The 19,676-nt window shown below is 50.3% G+C and overlaps 1 protein-coding gene across 1 annotated transcript in view; it reads right to left on the reverse strand.

The window, feature by feature from the left end:
* LOC144114330 (neuropilin and tolloid-like protein 1) overlaps nt 1-19,676 on the reverse strand; it is a 328,075-nt gene that overhangs the window by 27,867 nt on the left and 280,532 nt on the right. Inside the window, exons 4-7 of the mRNA XM_077647979.1 lie at nt 15,239-15,262; nt 7,642-7,778; nt 4,467-4,707; nt 1,995-2,120 (exon numbers count right to left, since the gene is read on the reverse strand). Of these exons, the coding sequence (XP_077504105.1) occupies nt 1,995-2,120; nt 4,467-4,707; nt 7,642-7,778; nt 15,239-15,262 (528 nt within the window). The remainder of the gene's footprint in view (nt 1-1,994; nt 2,121-4,466; nt 4,708-7,641; nt 7,779-15,238; nt 15,263-19,676) is intronic.

The raw sequence follows: 19,676 nt of genomic DNA on the forward strand, positions 1-19,676 counted from the left end.
TGGGCTATCGCCGGGAAGGCACCCACAGCTTCCCAGAAGGGCCGCGACGGACACCTGTCATGGCGGACAGGCAGTACTCGCCAAGAATGTGGAAAGACAGGCGCTAGTGAATTAGCTCCGAAGAGAGAGCCTGTGTATACTCTCACTTGAGAGAGAGTGGTGGCGTTTTTGTTGTTTATTTAGTTGTATTGTTAACAGACTCTGGGTTCGAGGCTAAGCCCAACCCAAAGGGGTGGTCCCCATCTCGCATGTTATTTTGGATTGGAGAATTGATGCTTTGGGCGGGCCACTGGAAATGACCGCCCTTAGTCCTTTGTTAATCAAGTGCTTAAAAGCACATGTAAACGGATGCAGTCCAGTCTGAGCTGGGGCTCCATGCTTAGCATGTAATGTGATGCTACTTAGGCACTAACCTGCCCGGTCGATGAGTAAAGTAGTGCAAAGTTTGTTCTTTTGTAAATTCAGTTCTGCTTTTTCCAGTTTAACTCTCTGTATATGTATGTTGTAAAATTATGCTCTGCTGTCATCATCTACAAGCTCGCCTCCTGTTCATCTTCCAAGCCGAACGACACTAGAGGAAGGGTTTGTGAACCATCCTCGAAGAAACGGACGACTATTGAAATTCTACTGCATACACGCTCAGGACGACATCGTTCGCCAAGAGGGCCTTCAGCGCCGAAGCCCGACGGCGTGCAGCTTCTGCCAGCAACCGCTCGAGCCCAACTCCGGAGCCACTCCATCGCCCCCATGAAGTCGTCGGCACGTAAGCTCGGACGCCCCAGCCTCTGATGTATAACCTTAACCATGTGTAATTATTGAATATACCTGTTTGTTTAAACTCAGCCATACGGTGTCTCTTTGCCTCTCCGTCCCGTGTGGACCTGCGCATTATGGGGGTCATCACACTGGTGTCAGAAGTGGGGTACGAACCCACGCCCTCTTGCGAGGACCATATATATATATATATATATATATATATATATATATATATATATATATATATATATATATATATATATATATATAATAAAGTCAAGACTTACTCCAATCCAGAAAAGAATAAATACAGTACATAGTGTACTGTCTTTATATGTTAGTACGAGTTCATCACATTGGGAGAGGAGGAGTAGCGTGCTCCGACAGAGTATGCCAATATCTCAAATCACACCTAATTATTTAAAAATATGTTATTCGCACCGCTGTGACGCAGCACTTTGGGCACCCATAATTACAAAGGTATAAAAGAAGTCTGACACTGCTTAGTTTAAGAACACTCAGAAGCTCTCCTTCCTCTAATCAATCGTGCCTCGTAGCCTCGAAAACAAAAAGAAATGTACACCACCCTTTCGCTGTTTTGCGCTAAACGTTAGGTGTATCTCCATATGTATATGCGCTGCTTAGTCTAGCACACATTTTGTTATTTATTTTAAGCCGCCGCAGTAGCTCAGCGGCTTCGGCGTTCGGCTGCTGTTTCCGAAGTAGCGGGGTCAATTCCGGCCGCGGCGACTGTATTTCGATGGAGGCGAAATACAAAAACGTCTGTGTGCTGCGCGATGTCAGTGCACGTTAAAGTACCCCAGGTGGCCTCAATTAACCCGTAGCCCTCGACGTAGCCCATGTGTCGTTTCGGGACGCTAAGCCCCACAATTTACAATTTACTTATCTCATTTGAGGATGTATTAATTGCTTAATAAGAGGTGACGCCCGGTCACCTGTCTTTCCTTTCTCAGTATTCGTCCGAGGTGTTACACGGAGGTGAAAGCGATATAGACCGGTGACCCGCAACAGAAACCGAATCTATCTGTCAGTCAACGATCAGCGCATTCAGTTCGCCCATATACCATGCAAGGCACACTGCTCGCGCTATCCATCACTGCAGCTTCTTTGCCGACTTAGCGTCTGCATGCGTTCCCTCGCGCTGTCGAAATGCCTTTTTCGCCAAGTGGTTCGCACAATGAGCCAGGCGCGTCATGCATCGTTGCTTAGCAGCTCACCGACGTGGCAGATTGACGACTCCTCGTCGTAGCGATACTTGCAGTTGAACTGCCCGTTACACTTGAGTTTCACGTCGATGCACCATCCGTCGTCACAGCTGAACTCTGTGTCCGGGTCGCAGCTCTCTGCGCACAGCAAAAGATCACCGTTAGTTACGCGCGGTACACCACATCGAGTGAAGCTGTTACAACTGGCGAAGAGCCGCGCCGGAAATGTTGGCGAATAGGCGCTGTATGCACGTCTGTTTCTCAGCAGCATCTCGTCACGTTCTGCGACATCTTGGTAATTGCTCAAACGCAAGCCAACGCTCAGTTGCATGTCAGTACGACTCTGTCAAGTGTCTGTACGCACCTAAATATGCTGCTTTGCGCAATGACGAGGGCTGCGCCTGCATGCCGTCCACTCACGCTTGCCGAGAGAGGGCGCAGGTGTGCCAACATCTATACTTCATTATGTCCAAAGCAATTGTGGCAGGTCGAATTACTGCACTTGTGCCCCAAGCCTGCGCGCACTTCACTCTGACTTCGGGCAATCAGCTGCGAAGGAGACACGCGATTGGAACAATATACAGAAATCGAATCTACTGGGTACTGCATAATTAGGAGGGAGCTTGTGTCTTGCGGCTCACTTCTTAAATAGTAGCTTTCCAATTTTGCGATAATATTAGTGGTGTGCTTCGTGGCTTGTTTTTTCGTCATTTCGTTGCGAGCCGCGTTCGACGACAGTATATGGCGTTCTTGCGAGTGCCACAACGCGGCGCCCACGCGGGTACTCACCCAGTGGTCACTGTCATATGGTATAAAATTTCGTTTGCCGGCAGGCCAGTCAAGCGATACTGCAACAGCGTAGCCTCGTCAAAGGCTGATGATGTCGCCATAAACAGAAGAGCCAAAACGTACTGACTTTCTTCGTGACGGAAGCAACGCTTGAAGGAACCACAGAGGTCAGTGATGTCGTTCCTTCTGTTCGTGTGCCTTATTACTCTCGGCCTCCTGAAAAAGTGCTTGAAAATTTCGTTTCTTTCCGCGGAAACTATTAGCGTCATCCAGGAAACCGATGGAGCACTATTGGATCCATCTGATAAGGGCCATAGACTGACCCGTCTAAAGAACCGCGGTACTTAGCTCGAAGCAAAATGCAGCTCTATTGTTAAGAGACTCCGTGCTCCCATTAAGCAACCTCGGGTCCAAATTAGACTGCAGCTCTATCAATGTCATATACGACACGACCAAATGCAGCTCATTTGAGACAAAGAAAACCCTTCAATTTTTTGTTTCTCCGAAATTGGTGTCCCACGGAGCGAGATTTTGTGTTAACTAAAATATGAAACTAAAACGCCTGTATTGCTTGCATAAGTGAAAGCAGATGAAGTTTGAGTAAAAAAGAAAAGAAGGCGTAAAAGCCGTTAATGAGAAAGATGGAGCGTGTGTTGCAAGATGGAGCGTGTGGTTGCACACACCACGCGAAACGTTCGTGCGCAAAACTGCCTGTGCTTGAGCGCGGGAACCACTGTCTGGTCGTGTCGTTACAAGGAAGGAAGCTTTACCCTTATCTGCACTTCTGGGCAGTATATAGTTTCGTAATCGGCCAAATTCCGAGAACAAAACAACGCTGCTCGCATAGCCGGGTGCCATCGGCCGGGTCGCGATGGCGCAGGCGCCGATGGGTCCGACGCCGCGGAGGGCTGCCCGCGCCAGCGTCTACCAATGGCTGGAGTGAGCGATTACCAGGCCGGACGGCTCCCCGAGTGAAGCCAAGTTAGAAAATTACGCGCGGGTTCCGCTGACACGCTCTCGGCGGCCCCGACGGCGTGTCTGCGCTCGTTTGAGGCGTCCCAATTACGCCCACTACAGAGAATGCGGCCCTGGGTTGATAAAAACGAGCGGCGCCGTAGGCAAATTTACAAGCCAGCGCGTTTAATAACGCGCGACAGCGCAACCAGGCGCGCGCGGCGGCGCGAATTAAATAAGGCGCAGAAACAAACCCTCCCCTCTTGCGAGGCGGCGAGGGAGACCGAAACCCGGTAGAGCAAGCAAGAATCCCCCGCGCCAAGCCTGCGCGCCAGACCGGCGAGCGATGCTCCAGAGTAGCTGGCCATTTAATGGCCGGGCCTCGTGGTGGGCCGCCAAAATGCCTTTTTCTTTCGCTTGTTTGCCGCGCGTGCGCACGCCCGCGGCCCGGTCGCCGCGCTTCTGCGTCGGTTCAATTTATTCGCGAACGCTGCCAGGGCTGGGAATGACCCTCCGCCGCAGCGAACGTTACAGCCGGCCTTGGGCGGCCGCTTCTCCTCGCCCTGTTGCCGGCTGCCCAGCGCCGGGCGCACGCATGCAAATGAAAGGAACTTCTCCGCTGCCTCATCGGGAGCAGCGTTGTTTATGTACGCCGCGTGTTCACCTAATGGTGTGCCTCGCCGGAGGCTCCGTCACGTCGGCTGGCGCGCGAATGGGCACGCACACACGATGCGCCCTCACCTCCGCTGGAGACCTCTCTGAAGGCAGTGAAGAGGATGGAGAAGTTCCCGCCCTTGAGGGCGCCGTGCTCGGCGTAGTAGCGCACCTTGACGTGGTTGGACTTAGACTGGGTGGGCTCCGCCATTGTGCCACAGAAGTGGCTCAATGACTCGTGCTGAGGCTCCTCTGCGAGGATGTCCACGAAGTTGGAGCGGCAATTGTTTGGGTCCGCTAGCTTGTACTCGAGGAATGTCAGGTACATCTGCACACAAGGAGGACCCGTCACTCACACTCCACCAGCAGGCCTCTGCGTGGACAGCTCAGAGTCTCGCCTCTGAAGCTTATCCAAGCCGGAACAGACAAACAAACTGCATGATGGCGTTCAGCCGTGCGTTTCATACGTCTTCGGTCCGAGGTGTCATGTGTTAGTGCAGTAAAATTAGGTTATTTGTTAGTTTCTCGACACCCGGGCGGAAGTGGATTGAAGCACATAAAATAAGACACATCGAATTTGTTTCGGAAGAGGCGCATGTCCTGCAGCATCCTCGTAACCAGCTTTCTCAGGGTGCATACCCCCCAAAAGGGCACCTGGCGGCCCCGGCACGAAGCTCGATCGTTGTTTTGCAATGGTCGAGATCTGGTTTCGCAAACAAACTAATCGTCCAAGCAGAACAGCGCAGCTGCCCTGAAAGAATTTTCTAGATATCACGACGCCCGGGAATCGTGCAAATGTATATTTCTGCACGCAGCATGTATATAGTTTTCCCAACAGATAAATGTTAAAAAATGGAATCCTCCTTCGTTTTGGGGGGCAAACAGGCACGGGCGCTGTGAGAATGTCGCCAAGCTACCTACATGCAAAATCAGAGCTCAGTAGCGCGGACACTTGGCTTTCGATTGTTACAAGTGCTGAGCATCCGTGCTAAGGAAAAAACCGCACAGAATGGCATTTTCTGAAGCATGGTAATTGTTGGAGGGGCGCAAGGGGTTTGTTTCTCGGCATCGCCAGCGTCATAAATTTCTTAAAGGTGAGAAGAACGCTCGTCCTTACCCTTCCGAAAGATAACACTTCCTTGGATGTCATAAGGGCCCCTTTAGACGGTTTAGAAGCGTACCTCATACGGAAACCAAACGAAAGACAGATGGAAACCATAACGAAAACGAGCGGATAGTCTACGAATTTGGTACATTTTTTGTATAACACGGACTTCGTTTTCCAATAATTGTGTGCGTTCGGCTGCTACGGAAACATTTCAGGAGGTATAACTTGATTCCCTCAGTTTAAAGGAACGTAGGCCTAAAAGTTTTCTATCTGTCTCGACACCGACAACAGCTGTGAAACATAAAATTCTTGCTCCAAATAAAATATTGGGACACGCCGGAGTCAGTCGAGGTGAGTGTGGCGGCGCCTCGTTGGTCTCATGATGAAACCAAAAGCGCAAACGCGAGCGGAGCTCAGTCGCGCTTCACCCCGGCCTCCGAGATACCGCGCGTGGCTGGCAACGCCGAGCGGCGACGATCTCGTAGGCCATAGTTTCACCTACTCACTATCGCCGTCGACGCAGGGCAGCGGGATCGTGGCGACGCTCCCCCTGTAATCACGTTCCTTCCTCTCTTTAGGCGCTGTTATCCGAAGCGCTGTTCAGGTAAAGGAACGTGTTTTTCAACGAACTAGATTACACGCATAGTCTATTTCCAGCCATTTTTAACTCGCTTTGGTAATTTCGATTGCTCCTTCATAAATTCCACAAGTGACATTGTTTAGCGGTCGGTAGTTGAGCCGATTTTCACTGAAGTGTTGGACATGCGTTCAATAATGTGCTGACTTGCTAGGCAGACCGAATACTTCGTTGTGCGGAATATTTGCACTCCACTATTTGTTTTTATGGGTTTCTTTATACCCAACTGACTTTATTTGGGCGCTTTTCGATTTAATTGTTTTTCCTTAGGTTCGGTTGCATTAAATTGAGCATAATCGATGGAAGCAATTTCAAACTTTAAAAAGGCTGTAGTGCAAGCACAATTCTCTAGGAAAGCCTACAGCGCGGGCGACAAATGATATTTTATTACTTTCATTTTACTGCACAAAACAATCTATTCTGTAGAAAAAGAGAGAGCATGGAAACATTGTTAAAACGTTGACTGTGCACCGTCGATGTATTTCATAAATACTGGAGCCCGTGCCACATGGTCGCTTCTTTTCTTTTAAAATATGCTACGGGCGAGCAAACTGCAACGGTCAACTATTGGTGACTTCCAATCGCAGAGTTGGAGCACTTCTGGAGCAACGTTTCCTGCTCTTTTCGGAGCAACTGTATTCCAAACGCAGATCTGGGGCACGGATCGCGTCTTCCAGTCGTAGACAGGGAGCGGTTGCCGAGCCGAGATTGCTCCGTGGAGCAGTCGGGACTGCTCCGCCGAAATCGGCGGATCCGACCGAAAGATTGCGTGACGTTCTTATTTAGCGGCGATAGCGGCGCCCTACATGCTCTGGCCTGCATGCTCTGGCCAGAGCAAGTGTACTCCAATCGCAATTTCAGGTCGCGCGCTCTGCGCCGGATTCAGGTGCTCTGTCACAGAGCGTGCAGACCGCTCAGGGCCTGCGATTGGAATTCACCATAACTCTGCCTACGACAAGAAGTGGGTACCGTTATTATTGGGGGATGTGCTCCACTGAAACCCTTATATATATGAAAAAAAAATCAAAAGCCGCTATTCCTGTTCAGCGGTACTGGCATGAGGCACTGCTCTCTCGGCACCCCAAACCGGGAATAATCTGTGCGTGGGCTTTCGCACGTAACACGTCTAAAGTTCGTTTTTTACACATTAGACGTGTTTAGCATACCGGAGACGCACTACCGGTTTACCAGACCCCGCTCGCGCATGCGCAGTGGCATTGTTGGGGTGAGGGGGAGCCACTGCGCGTGTGCAGGTGGGGTCCGGTAAACCGGTATACGTCTCCGGTAGTACGTCTTCGGTATGTTAAAAAAAACGTCTAATGTCTACTCTTCCTCTTAAACCACACGTTCAAACGCATAGTGAAAAAATGAATTTCTGAATTAACAGCGCTGCAACGGCTGGCTTAATCTCAGGTAATCGATGCTGCCTGCATTCTACCCTGTGAGATAGTCTCTATCACCATTCAACACACTGGATAATGGAAATGGCAGTCAGCCCACCACAGGTCGGCGCGTACCTTCCAGGATGGCTTCACCCGAATGCTCCAGGTGCACTCCAGGGGGAGCTTGTTTTGGCGGGAGTGTTCCAGCTGGGATGGCTTGATGTCTTCCGAGCCTATGATGCCGTGGCTGCCTTCGACGTTGAACAGGCACTCTGAATAAACAAAAGGGCGGACTTTAGCCACGGGAGAGTCACGCGTCTCGCGCTTTCAAATGCCTTGTCTCACTGTCTTCGAAAGGTATGCTTTTAGCTTGAAGGGCTTGGAAAAGCTGTAGAGTTCAGAGAAGGCCAGTGCGCTTCAAATCAGTAAGGCTGTAGAAAAATTCTAGCGAGAGCAAACTCGCAAGCAGAACTTCGAAGGGCACGAATGATGTTTGATTAGAGCGTATGGTTTTGTTCGTGCAGCATTTTGCTGACTATTTACGGGCTCTACAGCACTGCACATTTAGGGGCTAGGCAAAAAAAAAAAAAGGCTAGACGCGTAGAGAAGTATACATGGCCTCTTACTGTGCTTGGAACAATTTACTTACTTTTACTCAATTTGTCTAGCTAGTTTTCTCAGCCGCTGCGCTCGCTCTGATTGATCATTGACTAAACAGGTCAATTTACCGCGTTTTTTTTTTCATTACCTGTCGGCTGCTTAATAAATGGATGGCTGGGAGAGCAATCACTGGCAATGAAACGGCAGAATCGGTGGGCCACTGAGTAAGTTCCACCTTCACACTGCAAGGGACGCGATGTGTACTCGCCACATGCTTCACAGCTTCACTGATTAAAGGCTGAGACTTCAGTAAACTGCCAGCTGTGTTTACTTCGTGCAAAATACGCACTGCCCACTCTAAACAAATAAGACAGACACTGCGGCATCGCTGGAAGGACTGCACTAGCGCCGCTTTGTTTTATTCACGGCGACTGCTTGTTGTTGTCAGTTCCTCTCGCCATTCATGCTTGATAGCAACCACTCGCTTCTCCCAGTCCTACCGGCGCCAAGGGAATGGAGGTTCTCGGAAAACAGACGAGGCGCCTCCGGGAAAGGAGGGAATTTTCCGGGCTGCGCAGGGTGCCGAACCGCTGGCCGCGGTCAGAGCCAGGGGGCGGTCACGTAATGTTCGCCACGCACGCACTCACGCACACGGCGCTCGTATATAGCCCCTTGATGCGCGGGCACCTGCGGCCGCTACGACCGTAGACGCGGAACTTAGCGGCACGCATTTGCCATCCATATACGCCAGGAGCGCCCCAGGGACGCATAAACAACGCGGCCGCAACCAAACAGGCCGACTATAAAGACTCATCTCAATCTGGGGGGGCGCCTGTGCGGGCCCTGCATGCGCCGGGATCGATTGATTATACCCACCGCTGCAGTTGCTCTTGCTGGCGCGGCCACCGCGTGTTACTCCAGCTCCGTGGCATGCTCGCGCGTGCTTCCATTGAGCGCATCATACTCTCGGCTGTCGGCGCGAGAGCGAACACGCCCAGACCACCTGGGGTTCCGGCGGCGCGCGCTCGAATCCGATTGACGAGGTCAACCGAGCCGCTCTCGGCGCCCATTAATAATGACCAATTTTCGCCGAGCTGCCGCAGCCGCCGCCCGGGAACTCGCCATGGGGGAGGCCTGCCGATGATGCAAATAATGGCTCAACCGCACTTGCTTTCTTTTTTTTTTTTTCAGACGCCAATAGCGCTGCACTCTACGGAGCGTGGTCTCTCCCGCACCGCAGCCGCCACGTCGTTTGGCCCGGGCCGAAAGGCTGCGGGGGACCACCGGCCCTGCTCGGTCTGCTGCCGGCAGCGGTGTTTCATTTTCGCGCTTGCCCACTAAAGCCTGGCGGAGGCACGAAGAACTCGCGGCAGGATTTAGCGGGGTTGTTTCTTCCCTCTGCTTCAGGGCTAGCTCAGTTAAGAGACCTGTTTTTGCTTCGTCTGGAGCAGTTCAGAATTATGTAGACCCCCACATGCGCGAACGTGCAGAAAAGAAGGAAAAAAGTTCGCGCTTAAGTTTGGTATGCATTATGCATAGTGTGTGCTAGAAGGATCGATGATCCAATTCTTTTTCTCGTGGCACAAACGAAGAATGTATAGCGAGTGAGCCAGGATATAGTGCGCGGGCGCCACCACTGGAGGCGCTCGCGCTGCCGTCGATTTCGCGTAGAAGATACGTGTACGTACGAGTTCTGCGGCGGCTGTACGCGGTAAGTGCTGACAGGGGTCAGTCCGCTTAATCGCCTTATGGCTATGTATTTTTTTTATCGTCCAAGACCGCTGTCTCCACTCCTTCACCAATCTAATCGGTACTCCTATCAGCGACAGACCTTGTTTAGGCGGTCCGGTATATGCTCGTTTACTACGAAGGAGCCGAGCCGCTACGTACAGGTGCGCACAAAAGTAAACGAAGCACGCTATTGGTTTAAACATTTTTAACGCGTTGCCTATTTTAAATTTCCAGCAATGGTGTGTGCATACTGGTGGGCGACGCCAGTGCGCTTTCTCGTGGAGGAACAATGTTTCTTCAGTCCCTATAGGAAAGGCGTGTTTACACTGAGAACGAATTCGCGTGCTCCGTTTACTTATGTCCGCGCCTGTACGTACCCGAGCTGTTTTTACTTAATCTTTTGGAGCCAAAGGCCTGTGGTAGCCTAAAAAATCAACGATCCGAAATCCTCAACATCTTTATTTGTTTACACATTAATCCCGTATTTTTTTCCCCCTCCATTATTGGATTTTTATGCCGCTTATTGCTGGAGTTCAGAACGATGACTATGTGCTAGTGCTCGCATAGGGTGTTTTTCAAAACATGTTTAGCGTATTTTTCGGCGGCTGACAAAATTAACAAGACCCTGAGTACAAAATGGCGTTCGTAAAGCGCTACCAGTGATGTACGCACGATGTAAACTATTTATGTGCACATTCGGTTTGAGTGGACTGTTCGTTTGCACAAGACAAATTTATGCATGCAGTGCGTATTTGTTGGTAGGAATACGTGATGCGACCTTGCACATTACGAAGGCGCTACCTTCGCTGCAGTAGCCGCCGCGCTGCCTCAGTGGTTATGGCGCTCGGCTGCCGACCCGAAAGATGCGGTTCGATCGCGGCCGCGGCGGTCGAATTTCGATGGAGGCGAATTCTAGAGGCCCGTGTGCCGTGCGATGTCAGTGCACGTGAAAGAACCCCAGGTGGTGGAAATTTCCGGAGCCCTTCACTACGGCGTCCCTCATAGCCTGAGTCGATTTGGGACGTTAAACCCCCATAAGCCATAAGCCTTCGCTGCAGCGAAGGTAGCGCCTGTAGTTGTCCTGTAGCGCTGTAGCGTGTCCTCACGACCAGCGTCATGCTATTGGGCGGGCCGGCTGACACAACACGCAGTTGCGTACTTTCTGAGCTGATGGGCCAGAGTAAGGGGGAGAGAACCAATTTCACCAGTGCTTACCGTTGCTGTATGTCGCAAAACTGAACCTGCTGACGAATCATCGGTCAGTTTTTATATCACGGTGCAACGACAGCTGACTGCGTGTCTAAGGTCCCTCTATCAGTGATTGAAAATATTTAAAGGACTTCATGCGTAATGGTTTAACAGCGCCGCCTGGCGGCTAAGCATTGTTTGCAGAGTCCTCACGTGCTAAGCGGACGCAGCGGAGGGGAGGACAATGTGGCAGCGTCATCCCGTCTCCGAGCTCCGGTCGTAAACACAGCTCTCCGTCAACGCGACAACGACGGATGCTCCTTCAGGAGCAGATGCCCTTAACCACCCTCACATTTAATAACTACTGGGTTATCGCAAGCTATAGAAATCAGAGCGCAAAAGGGTAAGAGGTCAAAATAAATATTTACTTAACGTGGCATACTATATCTGTAAAAAGGGCGCATACGCTGTCTTTAGTGACGCTGTAATCCAGATGTTGCGTCAAGTTAATTGAGTAGAACAGAGCAAGCTGCCATTAAAGCGCGAGATCAAGAATTTTCAGCGCCGTTTCTTTCTAAGCAGATAAAACCGGATGAGGCGACGGGGGCAGCGGGGCTAAAATGCCCTAGAAGCATATCTCACTGTGATAAAAGAAACTGACGGCTGAACTCGATAGCTGGAGTGCCTTTAGCACAGCATAAAATGCGTCACAACTGAAACTTTACAGCCGAGTTACAGCGGAAGCTCTTTATGGGAGACCTCCCACGTGCCTGGGCGCCCATTGCCACCCCGCGGCATGCGTCGAAAAGGAGCACACATCTATATGTGCCTGGTGCTGGATCGCTCATCCCTTCGGGCCGACCCGCTTTATTGGAGAATTTCACGTCGTGGTGAAAAAGCACAAAGTCAGCTCGGAAACTCGCCCTGGCAGTCGCAGGAGCCGCCCTAGGTGCCCTGTTTACGTGAAAACCCGACAGGGCCGGGTAGAGTCAGCGTCAGGCTAGGTGACTCGCCCCTGACTCGCCCCGACTGGTGTCTACATGAACTCTGTTCATGCGTGTAAGTGTCGCAGCGACGCCTAGCGTCGAGGTTCGCAGTTATTGTGCAAGCTTCCGGTTCCTGTTTTTGGCCCGCGGGTTCCCGCGCGTTCGCAATGGCCGTGACGTCTGCTGTTTTGATCATAATGCTCACTCTCCATCAGCCTTATTTCATGACCCTTTTGATTTCATGGATACGCGTTCATAATGAGCTGCTGTCTGCCGCGGTGGTTCATTACCGGGCTCGTTGCCCTGCCACGTCCAGTGGTAGCCGAGATTGGCCATTTCGGCCTGAAGGCCTGTAAACACCTCTTGATTGCTCTGCCGTCTGCTATCCAGCGCCTCGCTCGCTTTTTTTTTCATTAATTAGTGCCAGAAAGCATTCCACTTCCCGGTCGGTCCAAGAAGCTCTGGTGGAAATAGCGCGGGGACTGACGGCGGCTGCCATTTTGGTCGATTGATCACATGACCGAATTTTTTCCCAGAGTTCCCTGTGACCCGACTCCCTGATCCGACTGCGTTTACATTGTTTTCGGAAAAGCAGGTAAGGCGAGTTAACCTGCCCCCTGCAGGCTAGTTAATTCGACTCGCTCTGCCGCTTATTGTACTCGACCCGACAGCGTTTACATGAACCCGACAACTGGCTTTTTTACCGGACAGGCAAACTCGACTCGACTTTATCGAGTTCATGTAGACAGGGCTTTTGTTGTCCGATTGTTGAAAACCGGTGTTCTGTCCCCGGCGCGTGCGCTGATATCTGGCCAGTACAGATCAGGGTCCGTATTCCAACTTCCGTCCCCTTCGAAATCATCCGCTTCCAGCGTTTTGGCCAGTCAGGTGTCGCGGGAAGGGGCACTCTCGAAAGGGACGCAAGTTCGAATACGGACCCTGGACGCCACGCTCGCGCCTGCTCGCGTCACGTGCCGCGCGCATGCGCAGACCTGCTCCGGCATAGGCATGGTCGTGCAGGCGCGCGGCGTGTACGCCTCGGAAGTGCCCTTGAGGTCGGGGCTGGGACTTGGTCTACCCGGTGCGGGTGAGGATAAAGCACAGCTAAGACTACGAGGGAAGGCGACACCGTGAAGTCAGCTTCGCCGTCAAGAGCGTGTCCTTGGATTCCAACGGGTTCAAGCGCCTGCAGATGCAGCACCACGATCACACGCACACGTGCCTCAAGATTCAACGGTGCACCGTTCATGACAATGGACGAACCGATGAAGCTCGTGCCCCTCCCCGAAGTCCCCTCTCCCGCTTAATTTAACGATGTACGGTGCATAGCGCCTGCACTGCATGATTTATGGCTTTGAATAAAAGACTGGTGCTAGATAATTCGTTATACTACACACGACGGCCAGTTTACGAGTATCGGCAGAACTCGCTCGATGGATTAGTTTTTATTTTTATTTGTCTGCATCAAGTAAAAGATACATGCCTAATGTTTAGGGGAAGCCCCTAAGGCTGCCTAAATTTGTGATAAGGGAGTAATTACACATTAACATCCACCCAAGCGCAGTCATATGACTACAAAGTAAAGCTCCACAGCTTTCACAGAAACTTCGTAGTGAAAGAAAAATTCGTCGCCCCTTCGTCGTCGTCGTACCAGGGCTCGAATCCGGGACCACTGCCTTACCGGAGCAGGCGCTCTATCATCTGAGCTAACCGGGACGGCTAGCATGTGGTAAGGCGAGAGCGTATGGATCAACAACTTCAAATGGAAGCGGTGTTGGTCGTTGCCACGTTTTTGGGCCGCACGTGGCTGAAACCATAACTGCGAGATCATTAAGAGCGCTAGCCACGCCTACGAGCACGCGTCACACAGCGGTGCGAGTGTCGCGTGCTCCTTTCGCTGCACGGGGCTGGAAGCTGCGAGCGGGCAAAGAGCACGTGACAGGCACGCCGATGCGTGACGTGCGCTCGTTCTGATCTCGAGATTACGGTTTCAGCCACGTGCGGCCCAAAAATTGCTTCCGCTGCAGACGCGAGCCCCGCCGCGGTGGCTCAGTGGTTAGGGCGCTCGACTACTGATCCGGAGTTCCCGGGTTCGAACCCGACCGCGGCCGCTGCGTTTTTATCGAGGCAAAACGCTAAGGCGCCCGTGTGCTGTGCGATGTTAGTGCACGTTAAAGATCCCCAGGTGGTCGAAATTATTCCGGAGCCCTCCACTACGGCACCTCTCTGTTCCTTTCTTCTTTCACTCCCTCCTTTATCCCTGCCCTTACGGCGCGGTTCAGGTGTCCAACGATATATATGAGACAGATACTGCGCCATTTCCTTTCCCCAAAAACCAATTATTAAATTATTATGCAGACGCGACGGGGATGGCGTTGCCGAAAATTAGAAACTGTTATCGATAGCACTTACGGTGGGATACCAGCCCCTCGATAAATAAGGAGTCTAACAGTAATAGTAAAAAGTTAACTATTCAATGTTAGTTAACCATTCTACCAGTTAGCACATCTTAACTATATTCTGATGCACCTTTTTATCGCAAACTCTGCCTTGAACGACCGCTTGCGCATATGTATCGGCGCTAAATATTCTCATGGATTCGGTGCCCGCTTTCACTGCACTTATGGATTTTAAAGCCACCGAGCGCGCCACTGTTTTCCGCGGATACGAACTGAAAATTGAAAACTGGTTATGAAGAACGGAAAGGCGCAGCAGCAGCAACTGTCGCACTCTCGTTGGACACCTCAACCACGCAATGAGGGGAGGGATGAAGGAGGAAGTGAAGTACAGAAGGCAGAAAAATGACGCTGTAATGGGGGCTTCGCGCCACCCCACTGCTGAAACTCGAGCCGTTGAGGTTACGCGTGCTGCCGCAGCAGAGAGTGCACGAAAAAACAACTACGCATCGGCCCCTAATGTAGCGTGGCGTGAGGGTGGCTCCTGCCACGTCTACCTTGCTCTTGTCACCTTTGGAGGCTATAGGGACGAAGAGTGGAACACTGAGTCGAATTTCTGGCAACACTGCTTGCCATGAACAAACCACGAATAGAGTTGCAATGCAGGCTGTTCAAGGGAATTGAAACCAGACGCTCTTCGCATAGCAAAAAAAAAATAATAATAACAACATACATAAAATACGACGTGCGTCAGGCACACTCAAGATTCAGATCTGAACGCTGGGAGTGAGAAATAAAGCAATATAAAGGCAAAAAAGATACATTTCTTACCTTCGGGTGGTGGCTCATGGGTCTCTGAAAAAGAAAAAAAGAAATAGAGAAGGCATTAGTCGGAGAGGTTAGGCGTTGTAACTAGTACATATTCTCTCCCGTGGTGCATGCAATTTAGCACCTGGTCCCCTTTCACCCCCACATCCTGCACTGATACATGACGTTCCCACATAACGAACAGAAAGCCGCATTAAAGGCGTCCTGGAAATCATACCCTAGCTCGCGTGCACCCAGAACAAATGAAGCATCTTGGCCTGTAGAGCTTTCTTTGCTGCAGAAAAAAAAACCACACAAGCACTTTGTTCCGCCACGTGAGACTGCTTCAGGTGTACAAAAAAAAAAAAGCTTATTAAAGTGAGCGACTCTCAGATGACCGAACTCCACTGAATGATCGATCATTAGACCGCATTCTCAGCCTATCACCGCAAGCTGGCGGCTTTCAGATTGTGTCGTCCGAGCTACGGTACCTCATACAAGCAAGACTCTTCGCGAACCAAGAGAACATAGAGCTCATAGAACACAGGGGCCGCTGGGAAAACGAGGCATGCAGCTATTCCGACAGGCGCGGCTCTTAACCGGGCCGACCATGTTTCGTCGCCAGGATTCGGTGTCGCAGAGCGAGCCATTTTGAGCGGAGGCAACGCAGCACACTCTCTGCGCGCGTTCTATATACGGCCTCTCTTTATGTTCAGTGTTTGCCTTGATGGCGGATTTTTTCTACGTCTGCTATTTCGCGAGAAAATTGCGGGCAACGTTATATCGATTCAAGCGCAGCCATGTCGCCGTCGCAAATGTCGGCTTGCCGCATCACCGGCGGCAGCACAGACGAACATCATCTGTGTCGGGGAGCGAGAGAGAGAGAGAGAGAGAGAGAGAGAGAGAGAGAGAGAGAGAGAGAGAGAGAGAGAGAGAGAGAGAGAGAGAGAGAGAGAGAGAGAGAGAGAGAAAGCGCTTTATTTGGCAACTTTGTTCTAGTCGCTGAGAAGCGAACGAGCTTGTTCCACAAGGGTCAGTTGATCCTCTAACTGGTCCGAGGCCAACCAAGGCACTCCAGGAAGGAAGGTATCTCCAGAGCTGCTTCAGCGCGTCACGATTCTGAAGTGTCTAGGTCACGAATACGCATGGGGCCGCATTCCAAGGTGCGAAGTTTTTGGCACTCTGCTGGAACGCGTAGAGTCCGCAGCAAATGCTTACTGGACGCGAGTGCGTAGAAGAAAAGTTATTTCGGTGCAGTCATGCAAGCCAATCCCCTTAATTAAATGCCTGCTGCGCATGTACATGCGTTGGTAACAAATACTAGGCGAATGGGTCGCGAGGAAGCGCTGCAGTAATTTTGCTCCTGAGCACACGCATCCGTACACTTTTGCTAGCGACTGTACGTTGGCAGTGGTATATGAACAGTAATTCACTGGCTTTTTCTCATGCACACGAGATCGCCGTATCTGTACGAATTTCGCTGTATGAATGCATACGCCCCCAGACATGTTATGCACATCAAAGAGGTTGGAAAACTAGCAGAATAGTCTGCCTGATGATACGTTGATGCATTAGCACTTTGATACCTTCGACGGCAAGCTGAAAATCTTGCGCGCGGCTACAGCAGACCTGCAATAAGCGACTCGTGTGCAATAAACGGCTCGTGTGCAACAAGCGACCCGGAAACCGGCCTCTAAGGCAGCCTTCAGCAGTATTATACCATTATGTCGTGGTTCTGGACGCGCCGTCAGTTCAAGTTTCTTCCGCCGCGTGTCGCATGGCTTTGAAGAATAACATTTGCTGCATTTAACTTTAGGTTATAGAGGGAATCGTGCTCCTTTACGCATTACTAACCATACGAGTGAGCAATAAGCGCTGAAACCGAAAGTAAATGATGCGTTTCAGACTCCGTTTGCGCAAATGTACTGTACAAACGGCTCCACTATCAAAATTCATGACAGCCAGTTTCAGTTTTGATACATGTTTATCCTGCCTATTCTCCTCGGGTGCTTTCTCTTCGTAAACCTCCTCCCCAACGCAAAGTTAAATGTTGGCGGATTTTACACGCTGAAAAAAGAAAGAAAAAGCTTTGCTGGTCATTACACGGCTTTGCCTCCCTTCACAAGAATGCAACTGTATTCAAACTTTTTTTTGTTAGCTTGTGGTGCCCATTAACGCTTTGCACACGCTTCTCAGAGACAGCTGGCTCCGAAGCTGTAAACAACGAATTCTTAAACCACCCTAAACAGAAGAGATTTTGTATAGCTCGTCATCAATTACGTGACCTAAAAGGGTTACGCAGGCGCTGCTGCTCTGCGGCACTAGATGGTGGCAGCACACTAGTGTCCCCAGCTGCTATGGGCGTGCGGACAAGGCAGCGGTGTTTTTTTTCTATGCAAGTTTAGCTATATTTACTTCCAAGCCAGAAATGTGGAAATTAACGACCCCCTCGCCAGGTGGCCTGGTGCACCGGTTCCTTGGTGGAGAAGGGCTAGCAAATAGTTTAGATGCGTAAGAGGAAAATTCGCTGTTATTCCGAAGAAATTTGTCACGCTAGGATTTAATAGCTAAGTGACAATTATCACCACCCCGATGCAAAAGGGATAATACTATACGTCTATATCATCTATATGTCTGTCTACCTTAGAAGTTCTGTCTGTCTCTCTACCTTAGAAGACTTAACAGAAGGTTCTACAAATATGCGCGTAACTGGTCGCGCCAGCCGAGCTCTCCAAATTCGTTACAGATGTCATTCCTGCTGAAATGATCCATATGAGCGCACATACTAAATTATGAGAGTACGAGGCTCATGTGGTATGAAAAAATATATGAATATCCTTATGATTTTCATATGTTTGCGTATAATGTACAGTCGGGGACAAAAGTCTCTGGACCGCGTGAGCCGCAAACGAATCTTATAACTTTACTATTAGCTGTTGGCTCGAGTCCACATTCGTAGAAGTGAAGTAAGAGGATTTTGATTATAACCTCGACTACTGCGGCCTCCAACCTGCCGCTAACAATAAAGTTATAGGCGTCGTTTGTGGATCACGTGGTCCACAGATTTTTGTCCCCGACTATATCGTTTCCGTATAATTTCTGCATGATTTATATATGAAATGCGTGACTTCATACGGAGTCCGTATGAATTTCGACTTCTCCATACGCGTTATCCGTATAGTTCATATAGACTGCATGTGTTCCATATAGTTTCCGTATAAGGCGCACGGGAAAAAATACGAAATTCTGACACTTTGAGAACTATGGATGATTCTATGAGGGCTCATAGGGGATTGTATACGCTTTTGAGACTGCGAACATAAGTGCAATTAGACGCCTAAAGAAGAATGAGGCTCATATCCTCAGAACTGATGCTTGGGCAAGTTGGTATGCCATTTCAAAAAGGAACAGCGCGACTTTTGACAGGGACGAATGGAAAGTCACACGAGGACAGGCGCTGTCCTTGTTTGTGTCTTTCGTTTCGCCCCTGTCAAAAGTCGCGCTGTTCCTTTTTGAAATGGCATATCCTCAATTCCGTCTGTCAGCTAGGTCTCGGCAGCTGGCAGTATTCGGGGCAGAAATTTACTCCCCCTTCTCGCCGCCCAAATCCACCTCAGGAACAGCCTGCAAACCCCTCGCCCTCCCACATTTTTTTCTGCGTGCCAAATGATGCTGACCGGTTCCCTCCTGTGTGAAAGGAGTTGTTTGCTGCGTAGTTATGTGAGCACCGCGAGTATTTTAAGCTGAGGGCGCGGCCACTAAGGCAGACATTGAACATCTTATGGTGTCGTCACGTTAAATGCTGAGTGTAAAGACAATTTTTTCTTTCTCAATATTTAGATAACTCTTTTGCCCTCTTTCCTAGAAAGCGGCGGAGAACATTGCTTTGCGACTGATCCTAGGCGTAAATGAACAAGCCAAACCAGGCATCTGCAGTTGTTGATCGACATTCTGAATTTCAGGTTACCTTAGCGTGAAGCTGCGCCCCCATCGTTTTGCAATGGCGTTTTGTGTCACCAGTGCGAGAGTATAGATTCAAGCGACTTGGGCTACCACACGAAAGACGTTAAAGATGAGCTCTTGATGCGCTATAGGCAGCAGGGGAGAACTAGACTTTTAAATATGCGCCTCCTTTCCACTTCATATTTCTTTCCTCTGTGTGCTGTTAACGATGTTTCTTCAAATGAGCAGAATCTCTCAATTCAGAGCCTATAGCATAGAGTCCGAAGGACTTAAAGGTTCCCTTTGTCGAGTTATAATTTTTGTGTCTAGGCAACCTAATTCGTTCACGTTGGGCACTTGGCTTAATCTATTTTATTTGTTTTTTGAGCACCCAAAATGCGCGCATACGTTTTTGTTCTGAAGACAGTAATGCGAAGTGCAGTAGGGTGCGAGCATAGAATTTTCCCCCAAATTTTTACGTACCAAGAACTGTGCGCCCCTTCGATTAGGTCGCATTTCT

The sequence above is a fragment of the Amblyomma americanum genome, chromosome 1 (assembly GCF_052857255.1).
Source record: "Amblyomma americanum isolate KBUSLIRL-KWMA chromosome 1, ASM5285725v1, whole genome shotgun sequence".
In the NCBI taxonomy this organism is placed as follows: Eukaryota; Metazoa; Arthropoda; class Arachnida; order Ixodida; family Ixodidae; genus Amblyomma; species Amblyomma americanum.